The sequence below is a fragment of the Zalophus californianus genome, chromosome 17 (genome assembly GCF_009762305.2).
Source record: "Zalophus californianus isolate mZalCal1 chromosome 17, mZalCal1.pri.v2, whole genome shotgun sequence".
NCBI lineage: Eukaryota > Metazoa > Chordata > Mammalia > Carnivora > Otariidae > Zalophus > Zalophus californianus.
The window spans coordinates 17,929,927-17,950,816 of NC_045611.1; the positions used below are offsets into that span (position 1 = coordinate 17,929,927).

A 20,890-nucleotide genomic window follows, 5' to 3' on the forward strand; every position below is an offset into this window, starting at 1 on the left:
ATTTCTCCCTCTCCACCCCACTTGTGCTCTCTCTCACTATCTCTCTCTCAAATAAATAAATAAAATCTAAAAAAAAAAAAAAAAAAAAAAAGACAATGTAGGGGCTCCTGGGTTGCTCAGTCAGTTAAGCATCTGACTCTTGATTTTGGCTTAGGTCATGATCTCAGGGTTGTGAGATTGAGCCCTGCATTAGGCTCTGCACTGGGCATGGAGCCTGCTTAAGATTCTCTCCCTCTCTCTCTCTTTCCCTCCCTCCCTAAAAAAAAAAAAAAAAAAAAAAGACAATAGTCATTAGCCACACACCTACCAACTCTTGAAATGCTGTTAATGCAACTAAAGAACTCAATTTCTAATTCTGGTTAATTTAAATTTAAATGTGGCAGCTACTGGATTGGATAGTGCAGTTCTCTCTCTTTTTTTTTTTTTTTAGATTTTATTTATTTGACAGAGAGAGACACAGCAAGAGAGGGAAAACAAATGGGGGGCGGGGAGAGGGAGAAGCAGGCTTCCCGCGAAGCAGGGAGCCCGATGTGGAGCTCGATCCCAGGACCCTGCGACTATGACCTGAGCCAAAGGCAGACGCTTAACGACTGAGCCACCCAGGCACCCCAGGATAGTGCAGTTCTAAACTCTTCCCTCTACTTAATACTTTTCCTTTCTTAGTATCTACCTTTTCTCTGGTTAATGTTTATTAATGAGCTACGAACTTTTTTTAAATAAGCAGTACCCATTTCAACCCCTTCACCTATTTGCTCTTTTAGAGATGTGAATTTCCTCCATTAAACCTTTATCCTACTTTACTGTTATTATCTCATTTGCAAGCTTCACCAAACTGTAAACTTCATGGAACTAGGAAACATGTCTGATTTCCCCCCACCAAATCCCCAGCTACTATAGTAAAAGACTGGCTTGAATGTATTAAATGGTTGCAGACCATATTAACGAATAAGATTATTTACTTCAGGGGCACCTGGGTGGTGCAGTCGGTTAAGCAACCAGACTGACTCTTGGTTTCCGCTCAGGTGGTTATCTCAGGGTTGTGAGATCAAGCCCTGCATTGGGGTCTGCGCTCAGCGCAGTCTGCTTAAGATTCTAACCACCCCACCACTTGTATGCTCTCTTACTCTTACTCTGCTACTTATTTTTCATCAGGGTTCACCGAGTACTGATCAACATTTACTGAGCATTTGTGTAAGGTACTATGCCATGTTCTGTACATGCAGTGTTTCATTTAATCCTCATATCAGTTCTTAGGTAGGATGATATTATCCTCACTTTATAAAAAAGAAACCAAAGGTAAACTTCCCCATAATTAGCCTCTTATCACATCACATTCTAATTCTCACTATTACAACACTGTAATAATATTTTACTTTTTCATTGTCTCTTCTCAGTATAATGTAAGAAAGGCCCATGAGGGCAGGACTTTGTGTTGTTCATCTCTAGATCCCCAGCATCTACAATATTGTCTATAATGTAGTGAGCAATCAAAAAATATTTACTGAGTGAGCGGATAGATGAATGAATAAATTAAGCATGGAATGATTTAATAAAAAAAATCTAGAAAAGTTACTTGGCCAAAATACAGTATAGGATTCAAACCCAAGCAGTGTGGCTGCAGAACCCTATTAGTCACTTAGCTACTATTAAACTCCTGAATATAAATTAAAAGACCAATACTGTAGAGAGGATATGGCAGAGAAGACATGCTGACACCAAAGATTTATGTAGAGTCATGTTGTATAGTATAGTATAGAGTTGTTGCTGAGGAAAGACTCCCAACCCAGGGACTACTTTTCACAGTCCCCGTCTATATAAGTAGGGTCATGTGACTACTTCTGGCCATTGGACTGTGAGAAGTAATAACTGGTAGTAATTTCTAGGTTCATGTATCTTATGTACCTTCCCTATACTCCATTTGCTTTTCCTAGGAACCATGGAGGCTGTGTATTGAAGAGGATAGCATCACAAGATGGAGAGACCTTGAATTCATGAGTGACAATCTCTAAGAAAATAAAAAATAAACTTCCTTTATTTGGGTCCTAAACCACTGAGAACTGGGAAGTATTAGTCATAGTAGGGAGCCTAACATGATTAATCCAAGAGAGCTTAAACTACAATAATGGTAAATAAAGGTCTAAGATTTTTATCAGGGATTATAAAGGTAGTAGAAACAGCATGTGACTTTAAGTTAAAGACCAGGGTTTCTAAAAAGGCTTGTTTGGAGAATTAAATGAGACAATGTGAAAGTAGTTATGGAAACGAAAAGCCCTATGAAATTATAACTTAACTGTAGTATAAGAGGCAATACGGTACAATAGAAAACATAACAGCAGAGTCAAAAGGCCTGGGTTTAAGGTCTCTACCAATTACATCATGTGTAATCTTTTCTTTTTAAGATTTTATTTACTTATTTGAGAGAGAGAGAGAACAAGCAGGCAGAGGGGCAAAGGGAAGGGAGGAGACTCCCCGCTGAGCAGGGAGCCTGATGTGGGGCTCGATCCCAGGTCCCTGAGATCATGACCCAAGCCAAAGGCAGATGCTTAACCAACCAAGCCACCCAGGCGCCCCTACATCATGTGTAATCTTAAGTCACCTGCACAACGTAACTGCCTTGCCCTTTTCAAAGAACTATTGTGAATATTAAATATAAACTCTGAGAAAACATTTTATATATTACAAAGCACTACAAAAAAGTGTATTTTTGCGATTAGCAGCAGCACAAATATGTAAAATGTCACTGAATTCGGCAATTTAAATAGCATATTCTCTTCTAGCAGTTTGGGAAAAAATGTCCACATGAAAATCAAATTCTTTTAAAATATGTGTTCTAAAAATTAAAAAATTATTCTAAAAGATACGGAGATTCTATATGTTAAAACATTTAAAACAAAATTCATAGTATTAAAATCTGTAAGTCTCTTTCAATCCTAGTGAATGATGAAAATGTACATCTTCACTGTAAAACTCCAATAAAAACTACTGACTTTAATTAAAGAGACAATTTTCCCATATTTGGCTAAGTACTAAAAAGAAAAATAATCTGATTAAGTATTCATTATAAACTATGCTAAATTTACTACAGATTAATTTCCTGGCAACAAGTAAACAATTTAGTTTCATTTTAGACTAACCTGCATGTTTCTCAATTGTGTTTGTACATGCCAAAGGCACTACAGAAATTTTTTATCCCCACAACTCAAAAACATTATAGATGTGTAAAACCTAAGAAAATCCCACTGGGAACTTGGAAAAAGATTAACAGTGCTGCATAATTCCACAGTCCCTAACCATAAAGTATACAAAGGCATGAGACTACACACACACACACACACACACACACACACACACGCGCGCGCGCGCATATATGTATAACATACAACATATATGTACCAGTATCAATCATTCATCTATCAAACCAATTTAATAATAAAAGAACATTCAACTTCTTTCTATTTTGCACTCTCCATTTACAAATTCACCACATTTTACTTTTTCTCCTTCTGGAATACACACATTAAGACTAGGATATTAAAAAAACAATTGCAGGGGTGCCTGGGTGGCTCAATCACTTAAGCATCTGACTTCGGCTCAGGTCATGATCTCAAGGTCCTGGGATAGAGCCCTGCGTAAGGCTCCCCACGCAGCAGGGAGTCTGCTTGAGATTCTCTCTCTCCTTCTCCCTCTGCCCCACCCCCTGCTCATGTTCTCTGTCTCTCAAATAAATAAATAAAATCTTTTAATTTTTTTTTAAGATTTTTATTTATTTGACAGAGAGAGACACAGTGAGAGAGGGAACACAAGCTGGGAGAGTGGGAAAGGGAGAAGCAGGCTTCCCACTGAGTAGGGAGCCCAATGCGGGACTCGATCCCAGGACCCTGAGATCATGACTTGAGCCGAAGGCAGACGCTTAATGACTGAGCCATCCAGGCACCCTAAAATAAAATCTTTTTTAAAAAATCCTGTATATTTGGAGAAAATTAGAAAGTAACCACCCATGCTCAGGGAAAGGCTCAGAAAAGATAAGAGAAGACCTTAAATTTATACCGCAGGCTGATCGCTGGCAAAGAAACAGCCTAAAGCAATCAAAAAACAAGAAACAATAATAAAAAACAGAAGTCCCTGTGGAAGGGAAAGAATCTGCTTTCCAGTTGTGAATTCACAACTTTACAACTTTAGGAACTAGAAAAAGAAGGACAAACTAACCTAAAGCTAGCAGGAAGATGAAAACAATAAAGATTAGAGCAGTGATAAATGATATAGAGAACAGAAGAACACTAGAGAAAATCAATTAAACCAAAAGTTGGTTCTTTGAAAAGATCAAGAAAATTGACAAGCCTTTCATTCGCTAGATAGACTACAAAAAAAGAGAGAAAACTCAAATTACTAAAATGAGAAATGAAAGTGAGGACATTACTACCAATTCTACAGAAATAAAAAGGATTATGAGTATTATAAACAACTGTATACCAATAAATTAGATAACCGATATTAGTTATTTCTAGAAACTCAAAACGTTCTAAAACTAATTCACAAAGAAACAGACCATCTGAATATTCCTATAACTGGCATGAAGACTGAATCAGGAATCAGAAATCATCTGAAAAAGCAAAGCTCTGGACCCAGTGAATTCTACCAAATGTTTAAAGTAATACCAATCATTCTAAAAATTTTCAAATAAATTGAAGAGTAGGGAATACTTCCCAGCTCATTCCATGAGGTCAGCATTACCCTGATACCACAACAAAAAAAAAACTACAGACTGATATCACTTATGAACACTGATACAAAAGTCCTCAATAAAACATTGGCAAATTGAATTCAGTCAAAAGGATTATAAACCATGAGCAAGTGGGATTTATTCCTGGAATGCAAGAATGGTTCAACATATAAACATCAATGTAATATACTACATTAACAGAATGAAGGAGGGAAAACCACATGATTATCTCAATTGGTTCAGAAAACCTTTAACAAAATGCAATACCCTTTCATGATAAACACACTCAACAAACTACAAGGAAATTATCTCAACATAAGAAAAGCCATATATGGAAAACCCACAATGAACATCATACTCATAGGTGAAAGAGTAAAAGCTTTTCCTCTAAGACCAGGAACAATTCAAGGGATGCCTGCTTTCACCACTTCTATTCAACACAGTAGTGGAAGTTCTAGCCAGAGCAATTAGGCAGGAAAAAGAAATAAAAGGCATCCAAATTAGAAAGGAAGGAGTAAAATTATCCCTGTTCTCACATGATATGACCTTATCTGAAGAAAACCCTAATAATTACACACACACACACACACACACACACACACACACACACACACACACACCCCTACACACACCAGTCGGACCTAACAGATGAATTCAACAAAATATCAGGATACAAAGTCGGTATACAAAAATCTTTTTATATTTCTATACACAAACAATCTGAATACTCTGGAAAGGAAATTAATGAAAAAAATTCCATTTACAAGAGTATGAAAAAGAATAAAATACTTCAGGGGCGCCTGGGTTGCTCAGATGGTTAAGCATCTGCCTTTGGCTCAGGTCATGATCCCAGGGTCCTGGGATTGAGGCCCACATCGGGCTCCTGGCTCAGCAAGGAGCCTGCTTCTCCCTCTCCCTCTGCCTCTCTCCCTACTCATGCTTTCTCTCTCTATCTCTGTGTCTCAAATGAATACATAAAATCTTAAAAAAAAAATTAAAAAAGAATAAAATACTTCAGAATTAAATTAGTCAAGGAGGTGAAAGTCTTATATAATGAAAACTGTAAAACATTGCTGAAAAAATTTAAAGACATAAATAAATTGAAATGTATCCCTTGTTTATGGATTGAAGATTTATATAGTTAAGATGCCCGTATTACCTAAAACAATCTGGAGATTCGATGTAATCCCTATGAAAATCCCAATGAGATTTTTGCAGAAAATGAAACTCATATGGAATCTCAAGGGACCTTTATAAACAGCCAAAACAATCTTCAAAAACAAAGAACAGAACTGGAGGTCTCATAATTCAGAATTTCAAAACTAACTATAAAACTACAGTAATAAAAACACTGTGGTCAGGCAGAAAGATACACATTAGACTCACAGAATAAAACTCAGAGCCCAGAAATAAATCCTTGCACATGTGGTCAAATGATTTTTGACAACAGTGTCAAGACCACCCAGTAGGGAGAAGACATGTCTTTTCAACAAATGGTGCTGGGACAACTGGATATCTACATGCAGAATAATAAAGCTGGACACCTATCTTGACACTTATCAAAAATTAACTTGAATGAATAAAAGACCTAAATGTATGACTCAAACTACAAAATTCTTAGAAGAAAACATAGGTCAAAAGCTTCATGACACTGAATTTGACAATGCTTTCTTGGATATGATACAAAAGACAAAGGCAACGGCGCGCTTGAGTGGCTCAGGTGGTTAAGCGTCTGCCTTCGGCTCAAGTCATGATCCCAGGGTCCTGGGATGAGCTCACTTCAGTCCCCCTGCTCAGCAGGTAGCCTACTTCTCCCTCTCCCTCTGCCTGCTGCTCCCCTTGCTTGTGCTCTGTCAAATAAATAAATCTTAAAAAAAAAAGACAAAGGCAACAGAATAACAAACAAATTGGACTTCAGTAAAATTAAAATTTGAGGCATTAAAAGACATCCATAGAGTAAAAAAGGAACCAACAAAATGGGAGAAAACATCTGCAAATCATACATTTAATAATATAAATATATAAATTATATAAATACAAAATTATATAAATATATACAAACATGTGGTGACATACACACACCTCTACAGAGAGAGGGGGAGCAGAGGGAGAGAGGGAGATGGAGAGAAAGAGGGGGCGAGTAAAAGAACAAACTCCTAAAACTCAACAACAGAAAAACACACCACCTATTTCAAAAAATGGGCAAAGGATTTGAAAAGACATTTCTCCAAAGAAGTTATATAAGTGGTCAATAAACACATAAAAAATGCTCAACCTCACTGACCACTAGGAAAACGCAAATCACAACTATGAGATACGACCTCACACTTAATTAGGATGGTTGCTATCAAAAAACCCAGAAAATAACAATCATTGGCAAGGACACAGAGAAACTAGGACCCTTGTGCACTACTGGTGCGAATGGTGGTTAAAAATTAAAAGTAGAGGGATGCCGGGTGGTTCAGTCGGTTGAGTGTCTGTCTGCCTTTTGGCTCAGGTCATGATCCCAGGGTCGTGGGATCAAGTACTGGGATCGAGTCCCGCATCAGGCTCCTTGCTCAGCGGTAAGCCTGCTTCTCCCTCTGCCTGCCAGTACCCCTGCTTGTGCGCATGCTCTCTCTTTTTGACAAATAAATAAATAAAATCTTAAAAAAAATTAAAAGTAGAATTACCACATGATCCAGCAATTCCACTTCTAGGTATATACCCAAAAGAATTCAAAGCAGGGTCTCAAAAAGATATTTGCACATCCATGTTCACAGCAATGTTATTCACAATAAGTAAAATGTGGAAGCAACCCATATGTCCATTGATGGATGAATGGACAAGCGACATTGTATATACAATGAGATATTATGCAGCCCTAAAATGAAGGAAATTCTGATATATGTTACAGCATGGATCAACCTTGAGGACATTATGCTAAGTGAAATAAGCCTCTCACAAAAAGACAAATACTGTATGATTCTACTTATATGAGGTACTTAGAGTTGTCAACATCATAGAGACAAAAAGTAGAATGGTGGCTTCCAGGGGCTGAAGGGAGAAGAAGTGGGGTATAGAATTTCAGTTTAAAAGATAAAAAGAGCTATGGAGTGGATAGTGGTCAAAGTTGTACAACAGTATGAATGCAATTAATACCATTAAACTGTACATGTAAAAATAATTAAGATGGTAAATTTTACGTTATGTATATTTTACCACAATAAAAATTTGGGGGGAAAAAGGTATAAAAATTAGGAAGAAAGAAGTAAAACTCATTATTCAGAGATGACTGTTTAGAAAACCCAAAAGAAGCTAAAATAAACTATCAGGTCAAGAAATATAAAGTCAACATAAAAAAATTTGTATTTTTGTATTCTAGAAACAAAAAATTAAATGAAATAAAAATACAATAGCATAAAAAACACTGAACACTGCAAATAACAAAAGATGTAAAAGATTTCTACTTCGAAAACTACAAAACACTGCAAAGAGGAATTAAATAATACCTAAATAAATGGAGAGATAGACCATATTCATGGACTGGAGGCATCAACATCAAGAGGTCAATCTTCAATAAATAAATAAATGCACTATCCATGAAAAAGAAGATTAACAATTTGGACTTTATTAAAATTAAAAACTTTCATTCATCAAAACACACAAGAAAGTGAAAAAGCAAGCAAAAGACGAGAAAAAATTTTATTTGCAATGTATATATCTGACAAAAAACTTCTATTTAAAATATTAACTCCTATAAATCAATAAGGAAAAGAGATAATTTAAAAACTGGTCAAGAGACGTGAACAGGTACCTCACAAAAGAGGACAGCCAAATAACTGACAAACATATGAAAAGATGTTGAACATCGCTGGTCATCAGGAAACCGCAATTAAAACCACTATGATTCCTTTACAACACTCCTGGAATGGTTAAAAATTACCAGCAATAAAGTATTAGTATTGGTGAGGATGTGCAGTAACTGAAAGCTTCATATATGGCTAGTTAGGAGTAAAAATTGGTACAGTACTTTGAAACACCAGCAATTCCACTCTTGGACATATACCAAAAAAAGTGAAGGCTTTGTCTATCAGAAGATAGGTGTAGTGGGGCACCCAGGTAGCTCAGTGGGTTAAAGCGTCTGCCTTTGACTCAGGTCATGATCTCCAGGTCCTGGGACTGGGCCCCGCATTGGGCTCCCTGCTCAACAGGGGAAGTCTGTTTCTCCCTGTCCCTCCCCCTGCTCATACTTTATTTATCTCTCTCTCTCTCTCTCTCTCTCGCTCACTTCCTCTCTCAAATAAATAAAATCTTAAAAAAAAAAAAGATACGTGTAGTATACCTGAAACCTAATACAACACTGAATGTTAAGTGTACTGGAATTAAAATTAAAAAGATATGCAAAAAAAGAGAAAAAAGAACATAGCAGCTTTATTCATAATAGTCCAAAGCTGAACACAACCAAGTGTCTATGAATAGGATGACAAATGGAGAAATTACAGCAAATTTACGCAATGGAATACTACACAGCAAAGAAAAAGACCCCCCATGGATGATTCTCACAGTCATAGGGTGGAATAAAAGAAGCCAGACAGAAAATAGGACATACTGTATCAGTCCATTTATATGAAATTCAAGAATAAAAAGACGAATCTATGATGATAAGAGGTCAGAAGCAAGATTACCTTAGGTTGGGGGATACAAATTAGGAAGGACATAAGGGAGTCTTCGGGGTGATTAAAATATTCTACAAATTCACCACACCTGGGTGGGCAGTCAGTTGGGTGTCCTACTCTTGGTTTCAGCTCAGGTCATAATCTCAGAGTCATGGGACTGAGCCCCGAGTTGGGCTCCACACTCAGCACAAGTCTGCTTAAGACTCTCTTTATGTCTCCCTTTCAGCCTCCCCCCTCAAATAAATAGATAAATAAATCTTTTTAAAAATAACATATTCTGTGTCTTAACCTTTGTGGTATTTTATGGGTGTGTGCATGTGTTAAAAATTCACTGAGATGTACATGTTAAGACTTGTACTTCAGTGATGTATTCTTACACAGCAATAAAAGGTCCAAAAAAAAAAAAAAAAAGCCCAATACACAGAGAGCAAAATCACTGGTTTTTTTTGTTTGTTTTTTTTAAGATTTTATTTATTTGAGAGACACAGCGAGAGAGGGAACACAAGCAGGGGGAGTGGGAGAGGGAGAAGCAGGCTTCCCACTGAGCAGGGAGCCCGATGCAGGGCTTGATCCCATGACCCTGGGATCATGACCTGAGCCGAAGGCAGACGCTTAACGACTGAGCCACCCAGGCACCCCAAAATCACTGGTCTTGGGAACCAAGCATGACACTCTTATGTGTGATGGGTCAGACCAATATGGAATGGCAAATGATGCTTTCCTTTCCTATTACAAAATTCTCAGAACAGCAGAGAAAGCTACAAAGTCTTCTTAGTTGCTGGTAAAGGGCCACCTCTGTTAGTGGGAAAAATGAGGGCTCAGAAGTAGGCATACACAAAATAAGAGTGTCCATACAAAGCACACAACCCTGCAAGTGTGGTTACAGTATATAGAATCAGGCATCAGTTTTATTTCCAATTTGAAATGACGGGCTCTCATCATGCAATGCTTGTTTTTCTCTGATTATTAGAAAAAGAGAGAACTTTTAGGGCACCTGGGTGGCTCAGTCGGTTAAGCGTCTGCCTTCAGCTCAGGTCATGATCCCAGGGTCCTGGGATCGAGCCCCGCATCAGGCTCCCTGCTCAGTGGGAAGCCTGCTTCTCCCTCTTCCACTCCCTCTACTTGTGTTCCCTCTCTCGCTGTGTCTCTCTCTGTCAAATAAATAAATAAAATCTAAAAAAGAAAAAGGAGAGAACTTTTGGATAAAGACAATGGAATAAAGTAGTATCACAATCTTCTTCCCCCAATACCTAACAAAATAAACAAAATGTATATATATGTATGTGGCAGTAGCAGGGACAGTATGAGAAACGCAAAACAGAAGATTAAGATTCTGATTTGTGTGGCAGAACTGCTAACTAATCCATACCTTTATCCACCAGGAAGAGTAATAAGAATAAATAAAATTAATAAGTAAATTAATGGAATCAAAGTTATAAAGTGAGAAAATAAAACAGAAAATGCTAACTAATTTACAGCCTTTTATCCCCCATTTTGTCTGAGAACTTTGGTCTATAGCCTGAGGAGACTGGGGGAAACAGGTACAGAATTAGTTAAAGGTAGGCCTTATTGAGTCTGGCTCAAGAGAGTGAACAATATCATGTATGTATTATGGCCCACTCCCATTACTCCAGTATGTATCAGATTTTCATGAGCTGTGCTTGTTCCCCTAGCACAGCACAGAGTTCTGGAAGATGGTAAGCACTCTTGACCTTTTCTGCCTCTGCCAAAGGCCCTGGAGCAGAATGTAGCATCTTTTCTTTTTTTTTTTTTTTAAAGATTTTATTTATTTATTTGAGAGAGAGAGAATGAGAGACAGAGAGCATGAGAGGGAAGAGGGTCAGAGGGAGAAGCAGACTCCCTGCTGAGCAGGGAGCCCGATGTGGGACTCAATCCTGGGACTCCAGGATCGTGCCCTGAGCCGAAGGCAGTTGCTTAACCAACTGAGCCACCCAGGCGCCCAGTATCTTTTATTCTTGAGGGAAAGTTTTTCCTTGACTTTTTTCGGAGCTGGCTACTTACAATTATGATTTACTTTGCTGTAAATTAGTTAAAAATAGAGATAAAGAGAGAGAGAGATTTGAGCCAGACGCAGGGCTCAATCCCACCACCCTGAATCATGACTTGAGCCGAAATCAGAAGTTGGATGCTTAGCCCACTGAGCCACCCAGGCACCCCAGAGAGAGAGAACCAGTTCTTTATTTTGTTCATTTAAGCACTTGTAAATAATTTCTTTCTTGGTAAGAAAAGTCAAAGATACAGGAAATGAAGCAAAGAATCGTCTTCCTTAATCTAAGTGAAATAAGCTCTCTTTTAAGAGCAAAATAGGACTCTAACAACAAATGGCAGAATTCCTATGACAACTGACATAAAGGACTGAATAAATTTAAGATACACAACATAATGACTTGACTTACATAAACTGTGAATTGATTACCAGATAAATTTAGCTAACATCCATCACCTGATACAGTAAACAGAAACTGAGAGAGAGAGAGAGAACAAAAAGGTTGTTTTCCTTGTGATAAGAACTTTAGGATCTACTCTTAGCAACTTTCCAATATACCATATAGCAATGTTAACTGTAGTCATTATGTTGTACACCACATTCTCAGTACTTACTTATAACTGGAAGTCTGTACTTTCTGACCACCTTCAACCAGTTTTGTCACTGTTAACCACAAATCTGATTTCTTTCTCTTTTTTAAACATTTATTTATGTATTTGAGAGAAAGAGAGCATGGATGCACGCACACATGGGAGGAGGGGGAGAGGGAGAGAATCCCAAGCAGACTCCCTGACAAGCATGGAGCCCAACACAGGGCTCAATATCATGACCCCAAGATCACAAGCCAAGCTGAAACCAAGAGTCAGATGCTCAACCAACTGAGACACCCAGGCTCCCCCTGATTTCTTTCTATAACTGACATTTCCTAATATAAGTCATTTTAAATCCCCCCCAAAATGTAAAGCTTTGTTTGTCAAGAACTATGAAATACTGTTTAGATATAGGAAGTGATAGTTCATAAACTGTATTTGTTCAAATACATTTCAGATATAATTAATTTCTCCACAACACACAATGCTATTAAGACAAGTTCTAACAAAGAAAATGGGTGACTCAATATTATTATATACAGCCATTCTGATGTTTGAGTATTTAAGGCAACAAACATTCTCCAACATGAAAGAACCCAAGAAATATAGAATCTAAAGCCCTCCTTAAACAAACAAAAACACTTAACAGTGAAATAAGTAAAAATCAGTAGCAATTATTGGATCCAACTAGATATAGGACTAAAGCCAAACAATGGGAGATGGCAGGGCATAGGAGTGGGAAGATGGCTGTACATCAGCAGGGAAAAATAATATAAGCAACAAAATTCAGGAGGTAGAGGGTAGAGCAGAAGTTTAAGACAGACAATCACCTCATCTTTCAAGCAGGGAGTCAATTCAAACCATTAAATGATGATTCAGTTTCTCAATAATTTATTTAGTATATATATATATACATTTTTTAAGATTTTATTTATTTGACAGAGAGAGACACAGTGAGAGAGGGAACACAAGCAGGGGGAGTGGGGGAGGGAGAAGCAGGCCTCCCGCGGAGCAGGGAGCCCGATGTGGGGCTCGATCCCAGGACTCTGGGATCATGACCTGAGCCGAAGGCAAACGCTTAACGACTGAGCCAGCCAGGCGCCCCTATTTAGTATCTTTGACCTTAGATCTTTTTAGGACCTCTGAGCATGAAGAACACTATCTAAGATTCAGTAGTTCTTAGTTTTACTTCTATTTCATTTTTAAAATGTTTCATTCAAATAAAATTAAAGTTAATATTCAACTATTGATTCAAAACTTACATATTAAATATATTTCACACACTCAACTATTATATAATTTTTATGATTTCAGGTTAGTTTTATTTTCTTCTAATAAATTCAGATAAAAATAAAAATTTTAATCACAAAGATGTTCAGTATAATCTTAACCTTAAAAAATTCATTCTATTTTCTAGCCATCCATTCAGTCATTCACTAAATAGACAGAGAATTATCTGAAATGTTAAGCAAATACTAACAACTACTTATTTCTGAGGGGTTTATTTTTTTTTTAAGATTTTATTTATTTGACAGAGAGAGAGAGAGAGCACAAGCAGGGGGAGTGGCAGGCAGAGGGAGGGGGGAAGCAGCCTCCCTGCTGAGCAGGGAGCCCAATGTGGGACTCGATCCCAGGACCCCGGGATCATGACCTAAGCCGAAGACAGACGCTTCACCGACTCAGCCACCCATGTGCCCCTTTCTGAGGGGCTTAGATTTGGGGTAATTTACTGCTTTATTCTACTTTTTTGGTATTATTTGGATTTTAAATGAGCATGTATTATATTTAAAAGCATAATACAGTTGTGGTTTTGTTTTTTGTTTTCTTAAAGATTTATTTATTTGACAGAGAGAGACACAGCAAGAGCGGGAACACAAGCATGGGTAGTGGGAGAGGGAGAAGCAGGCCTCCCGCTCAGCAGGGAGCCCAATGTGGGGCTCAATCCCAGGACCCCGGGATCATAACCTCAGCTGAAGGCTTAACGACTGAGCCACTCAGGCGCCCCTTGTGTTTTAATGAGAAAAACAACTGTTTGATCACTATAATCTTTCCCCAGAGTTCCCCAGCTAGAGAGTCAGTCCACAATCAAAAGACTATTTTTCAGTATAGAAAATAAAACAAAACAAAAAAACAAAAAACCTCAATGCAGAAGTGCTGCCATTATCAACAAGAACACAAAACCTCAACAGAGGCTTTGAAGCTTTGAGTTTTCTCCCTTTGGGCTCAGTAGTACCTAAATGTGCAGACTTTATCATCAACAGATATATGGTATCTCCAAAAGAAGCCCCAACTCATACCTTTACAACAGGATGTCCCCCAGTAGATGCTTTTACTGCTCCTCGACTACCTTCAGTTTCATAATGGGCTCGATGATGAGTTTTAGGTTGCACTTCTATTTTCAGTTCACACTGTCCAAAATGAGTTGGTAAAGGCCAGTCTAGTGGAGGTAATGAAGATGTGCTATAAACAAAACACACAAAAAATGCATTTCACCATGCTATTATTGACAAGCAATGATTCAAATCACTTTGCTAGCCATCAACATTTCTTTCTTCCTGTGATCTCTTGAAGCAGAGTACTGCAAAACTTCACTTAATAAGTTATAACACTGGATATGATGGGTACTTAAGAAATAATTCTTTAACCTGAAGAATAAAATCAATTTCATTTACTTCTTGGTTTCCTGGATTTTTTTTTTAAAGGACAAGTTCTAATATTCTGTAAAACTATAACTGATTCTCAATTATGTGTACATAATTATAAAAACAAAACAATAATTTTAATTTTTTTAAGCAAAGATGTCCATCTGTGTGTATGTGTATCAATGTCTAAGGATCCAAACATCCCTGTATCTCAGTACATAGACCTCCTTCATGATGTGTAGCTACAGAAGTTAGTCTGCTGTACATGCTGCTTCCCCACTTTCTCCCTATTGCTCTTTTCCCTGTCTCACTGAAATACTGCTTATAGTCCACAGTATACTGCAATTTGAGGAACAAATTTAATTTCACTATACACCTGGCTGAAAAAAATATAAGGCCTATCACTGAAGCACTCTGTCAATTTTAGAGAAAATGTCAGTTGATCAATAAGATAATTTAAACAGATTAAAGGGATAGGGATACAGATTCATTCAGACACATTAACACTGAAAATGTGGGATTTAAAAAGAAATAACTTATACATCTATAGGTCAAACATTAAAGGACCAAAGCTACAATGATTAATGTTAAAAATATCTTCTTAGTGACTGATGAAATAGGACTTTTAAGGTCTCTTCCACCTCTGAAATGCTATTATTCCTATCATTCATTTCTTTGAATGTCCCCAGCCCAGCTTTACTAACTACTGTGAAACACAAAGGTATTAACTTTTACTAGTCTGAAACAATTCAATTTCAACTCTCAGATGGTTTCCACACTGTTCCACAGACATAAGTAAACCCCTAAAAAGATTAAGATAATTTTCAGGAGTGTGCATGATAGGCTTAAAGGTGTCTTCAATACTGTAATTCCACATTTTATTTTTCTAAAGATCTGGATCCAGAAATAAACATTCATACCAATGAAAAAACATTGAAAAAAAAAGTAAACAAACCCATGTAGACGATAAAAGTTGTCTTTTCTAATCAATTATAGACTAAATTGATTCTATAAAATAGGATTGTGGTAACTGATCAGTCATTTGGAAAATAAAGTTGTTACACTTTACTCCAGTCCTTAGCTAGACTCAAGATTCAAATATATATGTATAAATACAAACACTATGTTATATACATATATTATAAAACTAATAGGTAAATAAAAATTTTCTTAGAAATGTACAAGTTAGATTTTTGTTTATTTTTAATTATTTTAGACTGGGGTAAGGCTTTCAAATATAACACAAAATCCAAAAGCCATACGGCAAAAGACAAATTTGAATACATAAAATGTTAAAATTCCTCTACACTATATACAAACTTCATTTGTACAATAAGCTCTTAAAAATATAAAAAGCCTATTTGCAATTAGTTTTATTAGTAATTTAACTCATACTATAATCAAACCCTTTACAAGAAGCTTTTTTAGATAAGAAAATTCTTTCTAGGGATTCTTAAATGTAATTTACTATTATTTACAATTCATTATCTATATGCTTTTAAAATGCTAAGTCCAGCCTCTATAAAGGCCCTCTTAAGACTCAATGGAACATACATGCAGACTTTAATTGATTTGTCCAAAAGACACTGAAGAAGGGGGCGGGGAATGGTCAAACCATTCCATATAGACAACGTAGTCGCACGCTGCCAATAACCCATAAGCATGAACAATGACCAGCAGCCATTTCCATCAACTCACCGAAATATTGGGGTGTGGCCAGGCTTTGGTTTGCTCCAGGTAAAAGGTGAAGGAACTGAAAGAAACTGGTCACCAGATGAATCTTTCTTTAAAGGATACTGAGATCCAAGGCCATCATCTATCGAAGTCTCCCGGGATGGTGATAAATTCCCTTGGTCATCTGAACAGAGCTCTAATTTTCCTGGTAGTACAGTAGCTTGATCTTCAGAAGTCTTCCTTGTTTTCAGAGGGATATCAGTCTCTACACAGTACTGAAATGGAAAAAGTGCAGGGCCAAGGCCTGATCCCCCCTGGACAGAAGCATTAAGCCAGGTATCTTCTGTTACACTTCCCCTGGGGGAGTGACCAGGAGAAGGAACAGGTGAGTGATGGGGTGAAACGGACCCAGCATAACAAACCTCAGCACTGGAGTGCCGGCGTTTCCCACAGGGGGAAGTAGGCCTTGATGAGGGCCCTGAGGCTGGCCTGGGGCTCAGCCAATTCTCATCAGTGACACTAGATCTAGGAGAGTGACAAGGAGATTGCCTGGGTGACAAGGAGTGTCCAAGTCCATATTGTTGATGCCAGGACTCTTCCCCAGGGCAGCCTCCTGGTGAGCCACCAGGAGAAGTCAGAGGGGATCCGAGAGTAAATCGGGCGGCAGCTTCATTCAACTCCGAATCCACATCATCATAAATGTGTGAAAGAGATTCACAAGAAGATGCATCTGAGAACCAGCTTCTAGAAGATATACTGCTGGCAGGACTAGGACTAAGGGAAGACTCCCGGTAGGATGGCTCAAGAGGAAGATAGAGATGATCTCTAGAAGGCCTTTCCAAATACTCCCTTTCTGGGTCATTTATGTGTAGGTCATCTTCATGAGCATCTATTTCTTGATGACAGTTAGGAGAGATGGATGTAATTTGAATACTTGGGCACTCAAAAGGTTTGGGACCACCTAATGGGCTGTATTTAGATTCAGGAATCTCACAAGTTCCTTCATAGTTTTTGTGACCTTGGAGCTGAAACGATGGTGACAAAACAGAAGAGTGAGACGGTAATCCATGATGTGGTAAGCAAAGTGGTGAGTTTAAAGTAGATGGAGGTGGATCTACATTAAAGATGTAAATGGATGCACAATCATCTGGTTCAAGATCTATGGGGGGAAAGAAAAAAAAAAAGAAAAAAAATCAACAAAACAAGAAATTAGAAAATTTAGATGTATAAATTACTAGATGAGAAAGTAAATAATAATCTTGAGAGAAAAAAGTGGACACAAAATGTGTATCATTAGCTCCACTGAAGAGTGGTGTGTGTTTTGTTTATATTCAAATCCCTTCTCTGCCAACACCAACAATGTGGGGTTTTTTTCTTTTTTAAATTTTTAACGTAATCTCTACACCCAACATGGGGCTTCAACTCACAACCCTGAGATCAAGAGTTGCATGTTCTACTGAATGAGCCAGCCAGGCGCCCCAACATGTATTTTTTAAAAAATATATCTGGTTATTTCTGCAGATACATGTTATTACATATTTGTATTTGTAATTATATGTGTAATTTTTCCCTTATTTCCACATTTTCTAAAATGAAAATCACAAAACATCTGAAAATAAATGCTTCTATAAAAGAAATAATCAGGGGCACCTGGGTGCTCAGTTGTTAAGCGTCTGCCTTCGGCTCAGGTCATGATCCCAGGGTCCTGGGATCGAGCCCCGCATCGGGCTCCCTGCTCAGCGGGAGGCCTGCTTCTCCCTCTCCCACTCCCCCTGCTTGTGTTCCCTCTCTCGCTGTCTCTCTCTAATATATAAATAAAATCTTAAAAAAAAAAGAAATAATCATATCCGTAATTCTAAAAAACATTCATAGAACTATAAAATGATACAATTCTATAAATTCAGCCTCATCTGGGGTCTGCAAGTTAAAATGGAATACAGAATAGAACAGTCTTTGAAATGTTTTTAGTTCATAAGCATACACAGTGTTTATTTTTTTTAATTTTTAAAAAAATATTTTATTTATTTATTTGAGAGAGAGAATGAGATAGAGCATGAGAGGGGGGAGGGTCAGAGGAAGAAGCAGACTCCCTGCTGAGCCCGATGCGGGACTTGATCCTGAGACTCCAGGATCATGACTTGAGCCAAAGGCAGTCGCTTAACCAACTGAGCCACCCAGGCACCCTACATACTAAGTTTATTTTATTTATTTATTTTTAAGATTTTATTTATTTATTTAATTGACAGAGAGAGAGAGAGAGAGCGCGCGTGAGAGGGAACACAAGCAGGGAGAGTGGGAGAGGGAGAAGCAGGCTTCTGGCTGAGCAGGGAGCCCGACGCGGGGCTCGATCCCAGGAGCCCGGGATCATGACCTGAGCTGAAGGCAGTTGCTTAACCAACTGAGCCACCCAGGCACCTCCACACTAAGTTTATTAATGAGAAGGATTACAGACTCAACTTAGGAGACCTAGATTCTAGTTTGCCTTTGCCATTATCTGTGAGCTCTCAGTAGTATCATTTAACCTCTCCACAACCTCAATTTTCGTGTAGTAGTGCCAGAACTTTCCACTAAACAATTTTTTTTTGAGAGACAGAGCGTGCACATATGCCTGCATGAATGGGGGAGGGGCAGAGGGAGAGGGAGAATCTCAAGCAGATTCCCCACTGAGCACTCAGCCTGCGGGGCGCAATCCCAGGATCCTAAAATCATGACCTAAGCCAAAATCAGATGCTTAACCGACTGAGCTACCCAGGTGCCCCCAAGAAATTTTTATGATTAACAATAGTAGCTTTCTCTTTCAACAACATACCATCAAGAATTTCTATCTTTGGACACAGCAGACCAGTTTACAAGAGCCACATGATCCCACTGGATCCTTTACCTCAACTAGAAAATAACTCATCAGAGCTTTTAACCTATGATTGATTGTTAAAGTAAACCTCATAAGGGCATAGCTTTTAAAATGCAACCCTTGCTAGATGGAATATTTAACACTAAACAAGTCCTGCCAGATTACCTACTGAGAGTATTTGCAGCAATAAGGGTATTTTGCAACTTTACTTTTAGAATGGAGTGATTATTACCCTTTTCAGAGAGACAGAAGTTTGAAGCACTAGCACAACGTGCTTTAACACCTTCACTTTTTCCGAAGAGATCATTGGGAAACCAAAAACAAAACCGTTCACAGATAGAACAGAGAGAAGCACAAACCTTTAGCCTCTTCTCAAAAGTACTCAAGGAGATCATATTATTTCATTAAATTAGTACCCCTGGAAAATAACATATCTTTTAGAATCCTAGTGCTGCTATCATTAACCAGTATCCCATAATTTAACTATCTCCATAAATTCTAGATTTTGGAACTTTAAAGATGATCTATGGTTAGTGACCACATTCAGTAAAGAGTTTTTACATGTATTAAAACAAACAAAAATAAAACCCTATGTTTAATTAAACCCTGGCTCTGCCATTCCATAGCTGTACAAACTTGGACAAGTTATTTAACTAGCTTGGGGAACCTCAGTTTTCTGAAGCAGTTTTTTTCTATAAAACTGTCAGGAGGTGAGCAGGATATCAAGTGAAACACACACGACCATTTTAAAACAAGCAACCTAATAGAACAATTAATATTTAGCAAGAACTCACTACATGTTAATTACCTTGTCTTTCCCTTTTTAAAATTTAACATTGGTATGTTATATTATACTTTATTATTATTTTTTAACTCTGTAGTATTTCTTAATAAACTGTAACACCTTTTTAAGTACACCACTCACTCCACACTCTCACTCCACTTACTGAATCAAGATAAGTAGGAAGGTCAGAGCTCCAAAGAAGAAAACTGCTATTTGACAGTGACAAAAGCTGGGAAAAAACTTTTAAAAATAAACTTGTGGTAAGCATAGCATAATGTATAGAGATAATGAATCATTATGCTGTACACCTGAAACTAATTTAACATTGTGTGTAACATTTTATATACTCAAATAAAAATTAATTGAACAACAAAAATAAGAGGTTTGGGGAAAACAGTGAGTCACTTCTAATGGGTATTGGGTTTCTTTCTGGAGTGATGAAATTTTTCCCCATTTTTATTGTTATGTTAATCACCATACATTACATCATTAGTTTTTGATGTAGTGTTCCATGATTCATTGTTTGTGCATAACACCCAGTGCTCCACGCAGAATGTGCCCTCCTTAATACCCACCACCAGGCTAACCCATCCCCCCCACTCCCTCCCCCCCAAATTTTTTTTTAAGATTTTATTTATTTACTTGACAGAGAGAGAGAACGAGAGCACAAGCAGGGGGAGCAGCAGAGGGAGAGGGAGAAGTAGGCTCTCTGCTCGGGGCTTGATCCCAGAACCCTGGGATCATGATGAGCCGAAGGCAGACGCTTAACTAACTGAGCCACCCAGGCACCCCTGGAGTGATAAAAATGTTCTAATATTGACTGTGGTAATGGTTACCCTAACTCTGTAAATATACTAAAAACAATGAATGGTATGCTTTAAATGGGTGAATTGTATGGTATGTGAATTACATCCTAATAAAGCAGTTATGAAAATATATATAGAACACATATTATCAAAAAAA

General features: G+C 37.7%; 1 protein-coding gene across 5 annotated transcripts in view; it reads right to left on the reverse strand.

The window, feature by feature from the left end:
- Nucleotides 1-20,890, reverse strand: part of NFATC3 (nuclear factor of activated T cells 3) — a 129,109-nt gene that overhangs the window by 68,665 nt on the left and 39,554 nt on the right. For all 5 annotated transcript variants that reach the window (XM_027617561.2, XM_027617557.2, XM_027617560.1 and 2 more), the window contains exons 2-3: nt 16,317-17,451; nt 14,274-14,436 (exon numbers count right to left, since the gene is read on the reverse strand). In XM_027617561.2, the coding sequence (XP_027473362.1) occupies nt 14,274-14,436; nt 16,317-17,451 (1,298 nt within the window). The remainder of the gene's footprint in view (nt 1-14,273; nt 14,437-16,316; nt 17,452-20,890) is intronic.